This window comes from Myiozetetes cayanensis, unplaced genomic scaffold, assembly GCF_022539395.1.
Source record: "Myiozetetes cayanensis isolate MyiCay16 unplaced genomic scaffold, myiCay2020 scf6-25, whole genome shotgun sequence".
Classification (NCBI taxonomy): domain Eukaryota; kingdom Metazoa; phylum Chordata; class Aves; order Passeriformes; family Tyrannidae; genus Myiozetetes; species Myiozetetes cayanensis.
Genome location: NW_026087853.1, coordinates 32,628,646 through 32,648,035, shown reverse-complemented (window position 1 = coordinate 32,648,035; position 19,390 = coordinate 32,628,646). Strand labels below are relative to the sequence as shown.

At 40.0% G+C, this 19,390-nt stretch overlaps 1 protein-coding gene across 1 annotated transcript; it reads left to right on the top strand.

Annotated features, from left to right (window-relative positions):
* The first annotated feature begins 1,287 nt into the window (after nucleotides 1-1,287).
* Nucleotides 1,288-17,140, top strand: LOC126650400 (serine/arginine-rich splicing factor 5-like). Its single transcript, XM_050335172.1, has 8 exons — nucleotides 1,288-1,374; nucleotides 3,564-3,702; nucleotides 7,132-7,202; nucleotides 7,984-8,070; nucleotides 9,804-9,876; nucleotides 13,699-13,772; nucleotides 14,593-14,703; nucleotides 15,665-17,140. The coding sequence occupies exons 2-8, from the start codon at nucleotides 3,577-3,579 to the stop codon at nucleotides 15,954-15,956; spliced, it is 834 nt and encodes a 277-aa protein (XP_050191129.1). The 5' UTR covers nucleotides 1,288-1,374; nucleotides 3,564-3,576; the 3' UTR covers nucleotides 15,957-17,140.
* Nucleotides 17,141-19,390: the final 2,250 nt, after the last annotated feature.

Sequence of the window (19,390 nt, the reverse complement as noted above, 5' to 3'; positions counted from 1 at the left end):
AGCACAGGGCCACAAAGATGACTGTGGGACTGGAGCATCTCTAATATACGGAGAGGCTGAGAGACCTGGGATTGTTCAGCCTGGAGAAGGCTGAAAGTGTATCAATACCTAATGGGAGGGAATGAAGAAGAGGGAGCCACACTCTTCTCACTAGCATCCACTGACAACTGAAACTCATGATGTTTCATCTGAACACCAGAAAACACTTTTTTTACTCTAAGGGGGGGAGTCAAACACTGGATCATGTTGTCCAGAGAGGTTGTGGGGCCTCTATCTGGGGAAATATTAAAAAACTGAATGGACAAGGTTCTGGCAAGCTTGGGGCGTTGGACCAAATGATTGCAAGGGGTCACTTCCAACCTAAAAGATTCTGCTTATTACATGGATGTTGAATGTATAGGTTATCTTCATACTGAAGAATAATTAGAGGGCAGTAAATTTCAATGATGCCTGAATTTAACATACAATATCGTAAATGTAACTTAGATATTTACTCCAAGTTAAAGCAGGAAATCCAGACTTGATGCTGTCAGACAACAGGGAAAAATGGGCAAACCAAACTGTCGTTATATTATAAGTATTTGGACAGTGAAGACTTAATAAGCTATGCTAGACTGAAGAAACGGGTAACAATTTCTATCTTGATCATCATACTGTAAAATGTCATTAATGACAGCGTAAGAATTCCATGAAGTGGGTACATCTGACACTGATAAACCAGAAAAGTAGTGTGCTGTTAATGCATAGAAAAACTGCTTCTGCCCTACAATCTTGGATCTTCACTAGACACTTTTCCCCACTCAGGGTTTCCCCCCTCGTGTCAGTGACATTGTAGCAGTATTATGGTTTTATCCAAAGCAGTGCAATTCTGTGCGCTGAGGAGGAGAAGGTGGTAGTAAGGGGCTGGCCGCAGCAACCTTTTACTGGCAGAACTGAGCGGCTAAGCGTAACAATTCAGATGAGTTCTTCGGGACATGTGATTTCGCTCCCCCACTCGCGAAGCAGAATTGACACCCAACTTTTTTTGCCGTGTCTTAGTCAAAAGTCAGAGGCAGTTCAGCACGAGCAGCTCGTCCCGAGACGCGGGGGGTGCCCGAAGCCCGGAAGCGCTGGGGGCAGGCGGGGCGGGTCCCTGAGCAGCGGGGCTGGCAGGAGGGGTCGGTGCCCGGGCCCGGCCGCTGCAGCGGGATGAGCTCCGGCTCCCTCCCCACGGCCCCCCGCGCCTACACCTCCCGTGGTGCCGCGCGGCGCGGCGGGGCGGGGCGGGTGCGCGCAGGCGCGGTGTGGTGGCGGCGGTGGGAGCAGCCGGCAGCCATTGTCGCCGCGGCCGCACCGAGGCTTCGCACGGCCCGCAGGACTCGCCGCTCCGCGACGGTGCGTGGCGGCCCCTCCGCCGCTGCGGGGCGGCCGGGGCGGGCGCGGGGAGCCGCCGGCGGGGTTCTGGCGGCTGGGCTGCGCGGCGGGGAGAGGACGGGCCGAGGCGGGGGAGCCGCGGGCGGAGGCCGCGCTGGCGCCGCGCGGCGCAGCAGGCCCGGGCGCTCGGCGGGGCCGCGGCCGGGCAGGCCCCGCGCCCCATCGCTGCCCTGCGGCGGGGAAGGGCGATCCCGGCGGGGTGGCCGGGAGCCGGACGGGTTTGGAGGCGAGCGGAAAGCTTCGGAGAGCCGTAAGGGCCGGCGGCTCTGCGTGGGCCGGCGCCGCGGCGGCCTTGGGCGGGCGGCGGGCCTGGCGCAGCCCCGGCCCATCCCGGCCGCTCGAAAGGAGGGAGGAGCAGATGGCCGCTTGCTGCGGGGCCGTGCTTCTCGAGGGCTTTTCCTTGTCTTGTGAGCCGCCAGCGAGCGAACTCGGTGGGATTGCGGTAGGAACGACGTGTAAAGCTCCGCTCCTTGCAAGTGTCAGTACAGATCGCGCACCCATTGTGCTCCCAGATGGCTGAGTAAATAAGGCGCAGGCCGGTGGTTCGCACCTCTTTCGCCGTCTCTGTGTCAGTTTCAGTGGTGGTCAGTTCCACCCACCCGCCCCATGTTCGTTTCCTCTGTGATTATTCTCCCCACCTTGTTTTCCTGCAACTAAAAATACTGAACAGCAGCTAAGCAGTCATTTTAATTTTTCAGATCTGTGTTGCTCCCCGAGTGAGCGCTATTGCCAGAGTCTCTGGCTATTCTTGCCGTGTTTTAAAGCACACAGTTACGTAAGGCGGTCCGTTCTCTGCAAGGGCTTGCCTTTCCCTTAATACTCGCTGCTGGCCTTCCCAGTGTGTGCGTGGTAAGGGTGCGCCAGGGAAACCAGAGTACTCCGTACATCGCGAGGGAGCTGAACCAGCCCACTGAACTGGATTTCTGTGTGGGCATTAAAATGCACGTGTGAGCACAAAGGAGAGGATGGCTACAAAGGGCAGCCTTGTGGAGGAAGCACAAAACTTTCCACATTGAAGGGATTAAATAAATAGCCATCACCTCAGGTTGTGGTTCGGGGATGGCTGAGGCGAGTCTAATTGCTGTCACAGTTCAACCCCTCACTCCATAAAAAGGGCGGTACCCAGTTTTCCAAAATTCTGGCACTTCTTTGATGGCACAGCAAGTCTGAGTAAAGAAACTAATCAAAAGAAACCTAATGGGTGCTCGTTAAATCACACTGATTCAAAATATGGTGTCCAAATTGACTGGAATTATTTTCACAGCTAACATGATGTGTTGTCTGTTTACTCTGCCTGCTTTACAGCCCAGTATTGTAAGGCAAGATCACATCATATTTCCATTTCGTAGGGCTTGGATTCTTTGCTTATTGTATGACAGCAAGCTCACTGAGTGAGCCAGATAATATTTTCCAGTTACAAGAACTTAAAAAATTTTTAAATCACATAAACTGAAAAAGTGATACCTCAGGGTAAACAATGGAGTTTTCATAAAGTGTCTCAAATTATGTTTGCTAGATCAGTAGATAGTTTTGAAAATACGAATATCCAAAATAACCTTTTTTAATTTTTGCCATTGTTGAAATCTCATCTCAAAAAATGTTTTTTCAGAACCTGACAGATTGCTAAAATAAGATATTTATGGTTACTGTAAATGGAAATCATTTGATGATGACTGTTTATCTCTTGTATGTTAATACAGCTTTCATTGCAGCAGTTCTTCCAGGTGAAAGCAGAAGTTTTATGTTTATATTTCAGTGATTAGCATAACAGTTTTGTTCTTTTTTTTTCAACAGCTGCTAGCCCATATTAATCTTTGAGGTTATAGAATAGGGGTTTTTTTATGCTTTGTGATACAAAAATCTTACTAGTCTGACAGCAAATAAAAACATTATTTCAGATATAAGAAGTCTTTAAGTTACATGCTTAAAAAAGGACAAAATGGGGAGTTCTGTGTAGGTTCTGCCAGAAGTCAGCAAGACAGGATTTTATCACTTCTCTTGCTATAGAGAATTGGGTTTTTAATGTTTACCTGGAAGGAAGACAGTAAAATCAAATCCTATTTAACCAAGATTTCTGAGATGTAAAAGTGGTCTTAATCACCCTATTTTAAGTTTGTTAATCTGATAAAGGGTGCTGTTTTCTTTCTTAGCACCAACCTTAAGATGAGTGGCTGCCGTGTCTTTGTTGGACACTTGAGCTCACGTGCTCGTGAACGGGATGTGGAGAAATTCTTCAAAGGATATGGTCGCATACGAGAAATCCATCTAAAAAATGGATTTGGATTTGTGGTAAGTAATAACCTTATTTTCCTTTCTCTTTCTTGCAGGTACTAACCTTGCTAGGCTAATGTCAAGGAAGGGAAGATGATTAAGAGAATAATAGTTGCAATGGAAAATGGAAAATATTAATATACATTTCAGACTGCTTTTCAGATTTTGGGATTACAGTCCAAGTTTTGCTCAAAGTCTTGGTAATATTCTAGCTATATTAAATACATTGTTTGATCAAAGGCTTTCATAGACTTAAAGTTTATCCCTCATTTCTGAAGACCGTATAAATATCCTGTTATGGCAGTACAAAATCTGGCAAGAGTCCTGATCTGGAGAAAAGTTTATATAGAACACTTATGTTTCATATATATATGTTCCTCTCTCACTCCTTTCAACCTGTCTTATAACAAGTCCGCTTGCTCATATCTCTAAATAGTGGCCTGACATAAAACCAGGGTAGTTGGCTAAGACAACAGGTATAATAGGTACTTGCTGGTGGACTCAATCAGCACAGCTTTTAATTCTTCCAAGTGAAGTTAGTCACATTCACCATCAATACATGTTAACAGGGCTCATGTGTCTGTCACCCTGTTAAATTAAATAGATGGTTCATTGTATCTCAGTTTCCTGGCACTGCTTTCTAGAGCTCTGTGCTCCTAAACTGTTGTCCAAATTTTGCAGTTTTATGGGTTCCCAGATTGACTCAGGATCAGCCTATCTCTTACGTTATACCTCCTGAGAACTGAGAATTAGCTATTCCGCAGCACTGAGTTCAAACTGGAAAGGTTGATACTGCCCTCACATTACGGCAGGTTTATATACCATTCTTTCTGCCAAGATCAGTCCCTTGAGTGAAGTTACAGGAAAGGAACAAAAAAACAGGCTTTGCCCACTTTAGCTTCACAGGAGTATTGTTCCTTAACGCCTACACATGCTGGTTCCTGGTTGCCCTGCAGTATGAGCTACTTCTTGTTGGCTGCCAGTAGGTAAATATCTGTCTCTTAAAGTCTGGAGGTAGATGGCTGATCTCAACATGAGCCCAGGTTTATTTAGAGTGCTCTTTCCAATTGCCGCTATTTCTCAATCCCCTTTCCCTGAGTGTTCCTCTTCTCTTCTTGGGCAGGGCTGTTGACTCATTCAGGAACAACTTCTGTTCAGCTTCTGTTCATGAGTTAGTCAGTCCTCTCTTCTCTGGGTTCCCAGGCGGAACCATTTTCCTTTCAGAGCTCACTAATAAGCTTGAATAATTGTCTCATAAATTTATATAAAAAATTTAATTGTTCTCAGGATAAAATTTTTTTTCCTTACAACTGAATAAAACTTTCCTCCTCCCATACCGGTTATCCCATCACTCTGCACCCACATGAGGAAATCATTTCTGTTGTCAGTGTAACTATGTTTTAGGTTTTGGAAGATTCTGACTGGATCCTCTTGGAGATGCTCTTTCTTCAGGCTGAACAAATACAGTTCTCTGAACCTTTCTTTGTTCTCCAGTCTTCTGATGGAAGGCGTTGGTGTCCCTCTGCTACCCTTATTCCAATTTTTCCATGTCTTTCATGAGCTGGACGGAGCAAAATTGGACACAGTGTTCCAGGTGTGGCCTAACAAATACCAAGTAGGGTAGGATAACTGGATCTCCTGGTCTGCTGGTTGTGCTTCTACTTATGCAGCCCAGGACATGGTTTGCTTTCATTGTAGCAAGGCCACCCTGCTGACTCATGCTTAGCTGACTCTCCATAAGGATTTCAGTGTCCTTTTCGGCAGAGCTACACTCCAGCCACTCAGCCCTCAGCCTGTTCTTCTCTTTAGGATTATCTTAAACACAGGTGCAGCACTTCATGTTTACCTATTTCTCCTCCTACTTTGGTGTCAGGCACAAAATTGGTGAGGGTGCGCTTGATCCTGTCATCCCTCTATAAACACATTGAAGGCATCATTTGAGGCACTTCCCTTGCCATGTGTTGCTCGTTCATCTTTGCGTTTGGTTATTTAAGATCTGTATTTATAGAGCTGCTCACAAAACCAAGTGAACGTTGGTGTAGTGTTAAAAGCATGTTTCATTGCGCTTAATTGAAAGCATTACTTGATCTGTGAAACTTGTTATATCTACTTAAATTTTGTAGATTTCAGGGCGTAATGTTTTCAAACTTCAGATCATAAAGCTAGATAGACTTGAAGACAGTTTGTTAGAAACTAGATGAAATAATAGGTGTAGGTGCTGACTACTGATACTCTTAAATGCTAGGCCTAAATTTTCTCAAGATAATCTTTGCAGCATCAGGCAAAGATATATCATGTTTCACTTGGTAGTGAAACAGATTTGAGTGCAGAATGGGGAAAATTGCCTAAGCCAGTACTGCTTCTGAAAAGCAGTTTATGGTTATGCAAACGCTTTCTTAACTTGAGAAGCTTCTTCTCTGTCGTTCATTGCTCACAAGCTGCAGTTCCACTATTTTTTTTCTCTCCATCTACACTGTCGTTTCAAGCAGTCCCTACCCAGCTGCTCGTTCTCTCTGCTTTATTTCTTTCCTTTGTCCCTTGCCTCACATGGCATTCCTGCAGTTGTTCAACCACATAATGAACCTACCTGGGGAGCTGATCTGTTTGAAAAATAACACTGTCTTTTTCACCCCACCTCCTGCACAGAATGTGCTGTTTTTCATCTGGGTAGGTTTCTTGACCTAGTTTCCTGCAGAGCTGTACAAATAGCTTTGGCAAGAGCCAGTGGGCTGGATAGTGGGCAGAGGCTACTCAGGCTGACTAAAGCAGCATTTCTGCCAAAAGCAAAGTGAGAGATTCCATTGGAACACTATATGGAATTATGCATGTTATAGCTAATCTGGACCTGCAGGTGGCCAGTGCTGAAGAGGGGCTTACGTTTCATACTCTTCTTACAAGGGCACCTTTTAGCCCAGCTAGCGAGCTGAATCCACTCAGAAAAAAATTAGAAGGGCTTTTTTTCTGGTTCACTCTTTCTTTGCCAATTCAGTAAGAACTGAATTGGCCCCAGAACTCTTAAGAGGATTTTGGGAGTGCACCAATCTCCTGCTTTTGTTTGCAGTTGATCAGCTCATGTTGTTATGTAGGATTTCCCTGTATATAGTGCTGTGTCTTAAACTGTATGCCTTGAAGTAATTCTCTCCACCTCTCCCCAAGAGTATTTTAATCAAGGTCATTTAATGAATTTATTTTATAGAGGTTTTGCAAGTAGTTATACTGAAACAACTGAGGGAGGCAAGAGGAGTTTGTGGGGTGGAGGGAGAAGAAAGGGTTGTGAATAGGAACACTTTTGCTTTTCAGTCATAAATGTACTATGAATTCACTTTCTTGTTCAGAGTTCTGGGTGATACTTGCTGCAGAAATCTAAAATTTATAAAGGACACATACTTACTAGTATTTGCATATAACGTGAGGGAAAAGATTTTTTTATTCCTGGTTTCTTTCTAGGAATTTGAAGACCACAGGGATGCTGATGACGCAATTTATGAACTTAATGGTAAAGAACTGTGTGATGAAAGGTAAGTGTGGTATCATAATTTCCCTTAAGAACAGAAAAAGAGCTTTGCATCCAAATGCAGTATATTATCTTGTGCTCTGATGCCCATTTCTTTTGGCTCTGTGATGGGATACGCCTTGCATAACTTTAAAGACATTCATGGTGATTGAGGCTATAGTCTTCTGTAAGACAGAGATTAGTTTAGGACTGGAGCAGTGGTTTGGAGCAGGGCTGACTGTTTTATCTACTTGTACTTAGTTCCCTTTCAAAGCTAACTCAAGGTCTTGTTATTAGAAATATTAGTAAGGGGGAGTTGAACTTACTTGTTATTTATCTGTCTGTTGACCAGAAAATAAACTGATAAACGTGTCATCATTTGGAGTGTTGCCCTTCAGTTTGCAGCAATGAGGACTATGGTCATTTTATGTTACAGTAATTTTTATTATGATTGTGGAAGCTGTATTTAGGTCATTAGGTTTTTGTTACTTATTTTGGTACTCTTTTGTCTCTGTGGTTACTCTTGGGCTCTGGTTAAGCACATTCAGATGTATCAGTCTAAATTACAGACCTGTGACTATTTTCATGAAAAGTCTGAGGGATATGAATGAGAAAAGAGAAACCCACTGGTCTGGCTCTTTAAGAAATGCCAGTGATTCTGTTATAAATCATTCCTTGCAAGGGCAAGATAATTCCTGTTTGTGCACATGTGCTTCCAATTGTGGAAGATTTTAAGTCAGTGTCAAATAGTTGAAGTTAGTTGGTTTATTTTTTCATGTGCTGTTTCATTTTGTTCCTGTCATAAGGGTCACAATTGAGCATGCTCGAGCCCGAAGAGGAAGGGGGAGATTCTCGCAACGGTTCAGTTACTACCAGTCGCAGAGTGGATCTAGGTAGGTGATCTGGACTCAGTTTCCTCCCAACACAGTAACTGAAGAACTGGAGTGAAAAACTGTTTTCTTCTTGTGATTTAGGGATCCAGCACTGTTCTTGTATAGCTTCATGAATACATTCTCAAACCTTGTAGGTCCATTACTATTATTTGCCTTCTCTGAGGAGCTGTTTAACTATCTCGCAGAGGTTCACAAACCTGTCATGAAAGGCTCCTTTGCAGTATTGTAGGCACTACATTGGTCTTGCTTCCTACCATCGTACAAATGATGTGAAAGAGTATTGCTGTAGTTGTATTGGCTGTTTATAACACTAAGTCAAGAAAAATGCCAGACTTCTCTCTTAAAGCTTTTGTCATCAAACTGAGCTTATGTGCTGAGTAGAATTATTGTACAGTAACAGTTCAAGGTACTTATTGTCTAACCAAGCTTTCACATTTCCAGTTGTCTGGTTATCAAAATGCTTAGTTCAGCACAACTAGAAAAGGAGCAGTGCTAGGGCATAAGATACTAACACGTGCAGAAGTGTTTAAATACCAATTGACTAAGTTTGCTGACCAAGCGGGTGCCTTACTAAAGGAGAGTTGCTGTCTGAGGATGGAATCTAAAAAACAGGACATAGCTCTTCTCTAGAATACCTCTAGTGGACATGCACTATTCATGGAGTTGTTAATTTTCAATTATTTGAGCCAGTGGGGAACCTTACACCAACTTGCAGTGAAAGTTCTGCAGATTTGAATATATTCCACCACACAATTACTCATTACATCTTTGTACTTTTATCTACCTTTGTGAAGTAAATATGTATGAAAAAGTTTGCTCTGTAGAAACATTTATAGCTGTGGCCTATGCAGAATAGAGTTTGAAAGAAAGACAAAGATACAGTGGATAGAAACCATTTTTTTAAAGTCAGAATTAATGCCAGTTACAAACCAGTGTCTGGAACATCTAATTTGCATATGAACGTATGCTAATTAGATTTTTTTTTTCTTAGTGGCAGTAACCTTGATGCAGTATAATTGGTCTGAGGTCCAGGCTGAAAGTGGGCTTGTAAAGTAGGAAGTGTGATTGAAGGTTGTGGGCATCTGACGCTGTAGTTATGTTCATGATGTCAGACTGCTAGTGCCAGACAGGACGAGACTGCGGTTTGCTGTAATGGAAAAATGAGACAGCCTGCCAGTTTTGTGACTCTGGGACCTCTGTTTAAATACCTGGAAGATATGGATGTTCTGAAAAAAAAGGGGACACTTTGAGGTATGCACTGAAATGGAACTGCCTGTGCTTCAGTGTACAAATCAATATGCACAATTTAGGATTGTGTTTCTGTCGGAGGAGAAGATGAGAATTATTTTCTCTACAGTTAGTGCTCTTGATTCTTGAACCTTTTTTCTAGTAATACAAAGTAGAGTCATTGTTAGAATCCTGCATTACTTACCAAAAGACTGGCATGCCTTTTTCCATAATTCTCAATTCCCCTTTTATTCAGAATGACTAGGATTGGGAGCAGAAAAGACTTGCAAGGGTATTCTTTTCAGATGTACATTCTTTCCAGATGTTCTGCTCTCCTGTATGAATATTTTCAAGCCACATTTTCATTTTTGAGAGGGTCTTTAATTTTTTGTTAAATTGAAAACATCAGCTTTTTTCAGGAACTGTAATGTCAGATTTCTTAAGCTGAAAATTCCTTACACTGGTGAATTTTTTCTTTTTGTTTTTCTGCCTTTGAATTCTTCCAGCCGGTATGGACCTCCTGTTCGTACTGAACACAGGATCATTGTTGAAAACCTTTCCTCCCGCATCAGCTGGCAGGTGAGTTAGCATCTTATCTTCTTTTTTTCACATCTTACTTTACTACCCTGTAAGTAGACTACTTTCAGCCTAATTTCTTAATAAAGCCATCATAAATATTTAATGTGAACAAAAAGCTTTAATGATTGCTAAAAATTAGCATTCCAACAGTTGCAGAAGTCTTTTGTTTCATAGCTGTGCAAATAGCTCTATAACTAGATTTTGTAGTTGGGAACTGATTCTGTCTTACTTTTGTGTTTACCAACTAATAAAACTTTTGAAGACTTTAGATTGTTTCTAAAATACTGAAGCATAACATTAATTCAAATGTCATATCATCCTTTTGTATTGTTACACCTGGAAGTGCATGCCTTTGTTTTGAGTGAAATTTATGGTCATTTTGTACATTCTGAAAATACTTTTGTGACCAGAAGTCTGGTAATGCATCGTTATAATGGAGGGAATTTTAAGAGAGCTACTGTATCAAGTACGCTTACTAGATATTTAAAAAAAAAACAAACCAAACTTTCAGTACTTGTCATGTGAAGCTTTTTTACCACCTTTTGTTTTTGGTTTTTTTCACCCTTTGCTAATGTTTTGCTAATATCTGGCTGGCTTTTAAGAGAATAGCCCTATAATAAATTCCTTTAGTTGTGTTCTGTGTAGTATACAGTCTGAAGGAAGTTCACCTTTTAAGAGTGTAGCAACAGATGTTATTTATGAAAGGTGAGTGAATAGTGGAGTTTAGTCTTGCTCATTAAGCTTTATTCATTAACCTATATTCAAGGAATATGAAGAGACTTTAATTAATGTACTGAAAGATGCAGCAGAACATGTTGAATGTACAGAGCCTCGGTCTTGAAGCTACTTCCCCAGAAGGAGGCTGCTCGGCTTGCCTGGAGCTCTGCTGATGTGTTTCATAAAAGTTTGGGTGCAGTCCATGCAGATAACTGGTTGAACTAATTTTGTTTAGTTTCTGCATCACAGGTTCCAAGGGTTCATAATTGTACAGTTGTGTTAATTATTGAATAGCTAAAAAAAACCAACGATGTGATGACCAAGTGGATTTATCTAAATATCTTTCGGGTATGCTACGCAGTTACATTTATGAAGAGATTGTCACTTGGAAACGACAGTAGGGACCAGAGAAGTAAGTTATAGTGGAGTATTAAGGAGAATTAATCATGTTCAGTGTTAAATTTGTAAGTTGAAAAAAAAAATCAGCGTTTCTTTAACTTTCTTTTACTTGTGAATATTTATAATGGCTTTATGTGTAGTTACATTTTAATCTGAAGCCTACCCAATTCAGATTTCATACTGGTGAATCTTCAGTATTCTGATTAAATGTTTTAATGACGTAAATATATGATAAGTTAGCATAAGAAACTTGACTTCTTGATACCTGCCTAAATAGACATCATTCAAAGCTAACAACCACATGTAAGCTGCATTCAGTTTTGAAGCTGTACTACTTTGATACTGACTATAGTGTTTTAACTTCTAACTATGCTACTTACACAACAGATTAAAATAGCTAATGCATTAACAGTAGTGGCATTATTCTTCCCTTCTAATCCTTGAGCTGCTAGGAAGCACAGTCGGTATAGTGCTTTGCTTTAAAACTTACACACATAATTTAATCTTTGGTGTGTCCAGATCCCCATGCTTTGAGAACATCTGTCTCCTTTAGAAGTTATTATATTGGGATATTTAAAAAAAAACCCCACCAACAACAAAAAAGCCTCAAAAATTTGTATTCAGATCAGTTTCCTCAAATTGTTGACTATATTGTTAATAGATAATCTCTTCTCTGAGTAGGAGACAAACTCTTAGAATTCTCCCGCTTTAACGAACATGTATTTCTGCATGTTCAGAGCTTTCCAACCACCCTCATTAGTTATTCAGTATCTGTGAATTGTGAAACAGTTGAGAAAAGTAGGTCTGTGTTACATCAAGATGTATTTTTTAATAGGCATTTGTTCTGTTTATGGTTGTCCTACACTTTATATGTTTTTGCTGTGAAGGACAACAGGGTTTTCTCGTGCTGTTTAAGGTGAACCAGAACAGTAAACTTAGGATAAAATTTGATTGTTCTGCTGGTTAAGTAAAACTAGATAACTTGAAAACAATCCTCTTAATAACAGTGTTGAGCTTTTATAACACATGCAACTTACCCTGCTCTGAGGGTGCCAGCATCTTAATCATGTTGTCATTGCTATTACAAAAAATACTCCATGTTGGTGATTCTTAGGATTCAGCATACAGTGTGGCAAGACTGGCAGCCTCAACTTTAAAGCCTACAGTTACTGAATTAGGAAATAATTTATGTCGATTAACATTTTGTATTTTAATTATGTAGATTAACAATTTAAATTTCATTTTGACTTACCAGTCCTGGTCTGGTTAAACTCTCATTGACTTGAGCAGAGCCAAAATCTCTAAACTGAGGTAAACATACAGACATTGAAAGTGTTGTTTTTAATGGTGCTATAGGGCCCATTTGTCATTGCTATTTCTTTGTGTTAAGTAAGACCTGTGAAACAAGGAAAATTACTGCTTTGTATATGCTAATTTTTAACAAAACTATTGAATTTTAATTAAAATACTAGACAAAACTAAGCTTTCTAATATTCTGTGGCAAATGTTCTAAAGTTTTTCTTGGCTTTTTGTTTTGTAGTCTTTTCTTCCTTAAGCATATTTCTAACCAAGTGCATTTTGAACCTCTTCTAACAACCTTGATTTGGTTAACCTTCCTTTTTCTTGTGTGGAGGAAAAAGAACCACAGATGTGGGGGTTTTCTAGTGGCTGAAATTCTAGGGTTTGGCCTGTTCTGAATTTTCCTTTTGGTTCCTATGACACTCCTGTTTTTTGGCGATCTAGATCTTGGTTTGCCTGGGTTTGATCTCGATTGGCTAGCACAGATCATCCTCGGGTTCTTTAGCCACTTCTGGAGACTGGAGACTATGTCCAGTGCTTTCAGGGCCTCTGGTACCTCCGTGAAGCATATTGCTATGAGCCATCACTCTGCCTTTCTCATGTAAGAGAGTTCCTCTTGGCCAGCTAGGTATTGGACAAGCAACTCTTTGCTTAAGGTACCTTCTTATGTCACCTGCCACTTGTGGCGTGTTGCGGTAAGTAGTCTGGGATTATAAAATACCAGATACTGTTTGGTAAAAGGGCTGCCTTAACTTTTACAGATGTTTAGCTTTTTTGTGACCTTTTGCATTATTTGTTTGTGCTTTATTTATTGCTAAGCAAGTAATTTTACTGTTTCTGTGTGTTTAGCCTCTATTAAGTTAAATACGAGGATGTCTATTGACATGACACTGTAGTGTGACAGATATTCAAGTGAAACTTAAGAAATTCCCTTCGTAAAATTTTTGATCATATAGTAATTACACAGTTTTGCTTTTCATTTTACTGTGAAGTTGGGGAGGTGAGCATGTAGGATGAATTTCTCTACGTATATTGGATTGTCATTTAACTGGGGTGTTAGTTATGAAAATCTGCATTTATACTGTGGTGCTTCTCATCTCTTATTGTTCTGATTTCAGTGCACGTGATGGTATTTTAAGTATTGCACTGTGTTTTCATAACACCTAGTTTTGGGATTATCTTAAAAGCAGCATTTTTTTCACTGTAGTTGTGAAATGAGCAGTCTTTTGTAAATGCAGCTGCTATTACATAGGCTGTTTCAAAATTTTTTTAAAATTATATGTATATTTTATACATATAAATTGAAAAGCATTAAGCAGTTTTAGCAGAGAAAGTTTTAGGGCAGTATTACTGCTAGCTGACTCATTTGTGTCATGTTTAAGACTAAAATGTTAACTTTTGCTGCAGGACTTGAAAGATGTCATGAGAAAGGCAGGGGAGGTCACCTACGTGGATGCTCACAGAAACAACAGGAATGAAGGGTAAATTCACTTTGTGTCTAAATCTGTATAACTGAAATTGTTAAGGGCACAATTATTCTTGTGATGGAAAAGAAATGAAATATAAATCTATGTTGTGGGTTAGATGCTGAAATTTCTTCAGTTAAAAAAAACCAAAACAACACAAAAAAACAAATGGTCAGAAAGTAGGAGTTCAGTACTGAACTCAGTCTCCATACTCTACCATGAAAACTGTGTGTGACAGCAGGAAGGAAAAGGAGAATACCTTTCAACAGTTAAATTAAGCTGTCTTTAACTTACTTTTATATAATGACTTATGAGTTGACTCGTGAGGCTGAAATACCTCCTGTCTGTGGCTGGTTTGCACTGGTTCAACAGTCAAAAGTCATGGGAAATGAACATAACCAACCTCCACGGGGAACACCTACTTGCTTGCTCTCCATTCCTAATTCTGCAGACTACAAAGATACAAAGACTGGATTTTTTGTATTCACTGTTAAAAATTCTTAAATAGGGCAGGAGAGTCTGCAAGTTTATTTTGTTTCTTGGACAGCTTTGGAATGCAGTTTAGTGGAGACTGAAAGATACTTCCTCAGCTGGTGCAGGTTTGTGTAGCTTCTTGCATGTTCTCTCATTGCAGATGTGAGTTCTGATAATGTTAAAGGTATAGATGTGAAAGGTATAGATGGCTAGGACTGTCAGTGTAATATTTTCCTGTTAACCAAATTAAATGTTAGTTTTCAAAAGATAAAACATCAAGCCATTAATCAACAGATTGAAAAAGGGCCAGACTTGTTTCAATTTCTCTGAAACGTTTTCTTTTTTTCATGATGGTAAACAGGGTTGTGGAGTTTGCATCTTACAGTGACATGAAGAGTGCACTGGAGAAATTGGATGGCACTGAGCTGAATGGACGCAGAATTAAACTGACTGAAGACCACAGAAGGCATAGGTATGTCACCTGACCTGATAAAATTCCGCTGAGGGCCCGGATTTAGGTAGTATTGATGCCAAAGTTTTATTATCTAATTTTTTGTCCCCAAGCTAAATATCACTGCACAGAACCACTTTCTAGCAATGTAAACAGATTAAGATAAGAAGTAACTTGCTGAAACAAGGTAAATAGAACACTTTTGGATGAGAGTAAGATTTCTTTGTAAGACAAAATGTGATATAATTATGAAAGAACTTTTAAAAAGCTATACATTTTGGTATTAAAAACCTTTAATTTAATGGAAAGCTGTTTCACAGTCCTGTGAAATGTTGATAAATAGTTTTTAAGGCCACCTTTTTTTGTGACACTAAAAGAAAAACAATTAGCTTGCTTGCATTATTCCTAAAGCAGTTCTGCCACTTAGTCATTAAAAAACCACGTTGGCTGCAGCTTTTTCATTGTCTCTGTTAAAAATAAATCCATTTCTTTCCATGAAAAAAGGGATGCATAATTAATTAAGGTGTTAAACTTTTAGACCTTAAAGTGTGCCGGTGTTCCACACCTTTAGAGACTTTTTTAGCGTCTTGAAAGAAACTTACTAATTTGCATCGGCATTTGTAGAGAGGATAAATACCACAGGTATGAAGTTTCATTTCTGTGTTTTTCTTGATAAATGCCTAAAAATTGGTTTGTCTCATCCTGGCAGGAGCTGGGGGGAGGCATCTTTTATTAGGCAGTTCATATTTTGGCAAACTAGCAGAGAATGTTAAGGCCAGCAGTTCCTGATAGCCTTGACCTAAGAAGATATTGTTGTGATTGAGCATAACAGAAAGCTAGCAGCACTCTGCAATAACTGAATGCTGTGAATAGGCATTCAGATGTTCAGATTGATGTGCTGTGCACACAAAAGTACTTGAGAAATTTAATTGATTAAATTCAGTAAGAGTTGAGACTATAGCTTTTAATTTTGTTTCTCTAGAAGCAGATCTCGATCAAGGAGTTACTCAAGATCTCGCAGCAGATCCAGGTCTACAGGATCTTCCAGATCAGACAGCCGGTCCAGGTCCAGGTCAAGATCAAGGTCCAGGTCCAGGTCTCGCTCTCGATCCCGATCTCGCTCTCGATCTCGGTCTCGTTCTCGCAGCCGTACTCCTAAAAAGAGTTACTCCCACAAAAGCCACCGCTCCAGCTTGATAGCTTCTTCCCCATCTCCCTCTTCTTCTAAAAGAAAATCTCGTTCTAGGTCGAGCTCTGCTCATAGCCGTAGTTAACCTGCTCTAAGAGATGTATTAATGCATTTAATTTGATTCAAGTTTCTTGAAGACTTGAGACAAATTATATATGAGAACTGGGAGGGGAAGAGTTAACATGATGAAAGGGTGACCTCCTCTTACATTGCCAAAGTGCCTGTCATCAAATAGGCCATCTCTGTGAGGAGGGGCTGGCTGTCAGCTTTCTTCTTTCAGTGAAGTCTGGAGTGGGAAGTCTTTTTTATTTTTTTCCCTGCTATTAGTAAACATTTCTATCATAGATATATTATGTACACATAATGCTGAGGTAATGGGATGAGACAATACGCTGCTTTCTCCCTATCTTACCCCCACTTTCCCCTCCACCTCCAAGGCCTTTGACTTCCAAAATACTATGTTAGCTTTTGTCCTTGGTATTAAGTCCGAGAACAGGAAGTATAGATTTTAATCCTTTAAGGTTCTGTGGCTACTTTTCTGTGCGAGAATGAATGGACCAGATGAAATTAGTTTAGAGTTCCCTTTTTTCCCTGTTGCTTGGCTTAACAGGCTGTTTTAAGTTCCAGCTTTACATGACCTTGACAATATGCTTAATTTGCAACAGACTTTAAGAAATACACATTGTTTAGTTGAATATTGCTCATTTGGATAGTGAATCAATACAATGTTAAGCAGTAATGAAAGCTGGAATTTTCTGTTAAAATGAAACATACCATCCAAATGTCAGGATTATTGAGAATCCATTATAATAATTTTACAGTAATTCACTAGTATGTGGTATTGTATGTATAGGCCTTATTTGACAGGTGATTCCATAAAACTGCACAGAAATGTCAATATGCATGTCCATGTTTTTGATGTTATAAGAGTGACATAGCTTTCATACCCAGAAGTGTGATACTGAATAACATGTGTATGACTAGCAATAGTCTTCATGGAAAGGAAGGTTATTTTAGTAACGAGAGCAGCAAAAAATACCCCAGGAAAAGTGTAGTCAAAATCTCCTGAATGCACAGTTGTTTTGATTATTAGAAATTTCCACTGCAAATACTGTTCGTTCTTAAAATTTGGAATTAGATACTTTTTTTTTTAACTTCTGTATCGTTAAAGAAGGGAAATGTTTTTGGAAAAATATGTAAATTAATCCCAAAGTCTTACGTGTGTTTAAATGTACCATTCCTAATAAAATCAAACCTTTTTCTGGCTTACTTTGTAGTTTCGTTTAGTAGTGCTCGTTGTTTACTTTATAAAAATCTTTCTAACGTGATCACAGAGAAATTTATTTGAAGGTATACCTGCATGGAAGCAAGCAAAATGTAAACTAGAAACAAGTTATGACATGTAAGTAACGAGATCCGACTAACAGGACAGGATAGGATTTTACTGTCATGGCCAGCAGTGGCTGTTAGAATGGATGGCAAAATATTCTTTCCTTGCAGACACGCCTGTGTGATACCTTCTGGTCCAGCAGTTCAGCAGAGGAATCAACAACCAAATGGCCATAAGTGTTGGAATCTTTCTGTAGGTAAACTCATTTGGTAAACTTTTGAAATACTGTACTAAGGATTATTCTAAATATGCACACAACTTCTGTGCATATAAGGCTTTGAGTTTGATACCCTTCATAGAGTCAAGTTATTGGTGACCCTGCCCATAGGAGGAAGGTTGGAACCAGATGATCTTTAAGGTCCCTTCCAGCCCAAATCATTCTGTGATTCTTGGCATGTTTGGCATGATGTGATCTGAATATGCTAGCAGTTCAGAAGGAACACTAGATAGAAATCACTTTGCAGTGGAATCTTACTAGATATGACTGTTGAGAAAGCTCATCATTCTGTGTTAAATGTCAGTGTTGGTTTTGGTGATTTTGTTAGGCTACCAAAAAAACTCTCCCAAATGTCCACTGCCTCACTTAGTACCTTTGAGATTGGCAAGTCCAATATCAGAGACCTTCAGTGCTTCTGAGCACACCATGCTTACCTTGCATATTGTTGAAATGTAGAGCAAATGTAGATCTTCTTTATTAATTCTTTCTTGTACATTATTTCCCTTCCATAAGTTTCCATTGATTCAGGCAGCAGTGGCAACAGTAAGATGAATATAGGCCTAAGAACCAGCCTCCCCTTCTCTCCTCAAACACCTTGAGGTTATAAGCAAGTTTAGCATCATCGTCATGATTGCAACCATACACACAGCTTATTTCTGAACCTAAGGCCCAGTCTGCCCATGGATTTGTGTTGCTTTTAATACTGGTTAGAAGGGTGGTTTTTTTAAACTGACTGAACTGATAGTGGTTTAGTGCCGGAACACCTCTGACAGTATTTATTTCTGTGCTGGCACAGTAGTGATTTAAACATCTTTTGCCAGCACAGCAGCATCTAAGTTAACTGTAGTGCTGGTTTCTAAATGTAGCAACAGGTAACTAAGGGCTGCAGATTGTAGGGTGGTGTTACCAAAGCAATGTGACACAGTGGAACTGACCTCACTAATTTTTTTTTTTAATGTTTTTTAAGGTAGCAAGCAGTGGCTCTTTGTTCCCCCAAGACACATAAAGGCGTTTAGGTAAGGAAAAGGCAAGTTTTTGAAATACTAAGAATATTAAATCTGATCTTGTCTGGGGAAAGATTTGTGTATGGTAGAGGTGAACTTTGCAGCTTTCTCAATATTTATTTGAAGGGCAAGGATAGGAATCTTCAGCTAAAAACAGTTTTCTTAAAGGAAAGGTTGAGTCCCTGGTTACTCAGCTCTTAGTTGTTCCTTTTGGCATATTAATTTTGGTGCCTGGAGAAATAACAGATTTTGAAGCCCCAATTTTTATTTATTGTGTACGTGACTTCCATGACTTTTTCCGTATCAAAAAAAGGTTAAGTCCTTAAAAAAATATACATGGGGAGAAGACGGACCGGTGGCCTGATGTCACACACTCCCCCTTTCCTGCTGTGTCACCACCACACTTGGTTTTTCTTAAAAAGGACAGGCTAGGAATAGCAAATAGGATTTTTTTTTTTTCTTTTAGGAAAAAAAAACAAAACCAAAACAAAACACCACAAAAACCTCAAAACTCATATCGGGAAGTCATAACAATTTTGTGCAGATTTCAGAGCAGCACAGCCGTTTGGCATGCAGTAGAGTTGGAAATGAAAACATTTTTCATTGGCGATTAAAATTTCAACCTTATCTGACATGTAAAATGAGCTACAACTGTATACACTTAAATTGCTTTAATGAGGGTAATTCATGGTACCACTCTTAGCTGGTCATGTCTGACCTCAGCTTGGGCCAAACCCAATCTGGAATTTAGTTTTGGGGCATATGGGTTAGTGTAGAGGGGTTAAAATTAAAAGGACAGTTCAGCAACCTGGATAAAATACTTATTTGGTGGTCTGCAAGTTATGAATACTGTCTTGAGAGGAAAGAAGACGGACTGGGGTGGATAGAAGCCATGAAGGGGAGAAAAC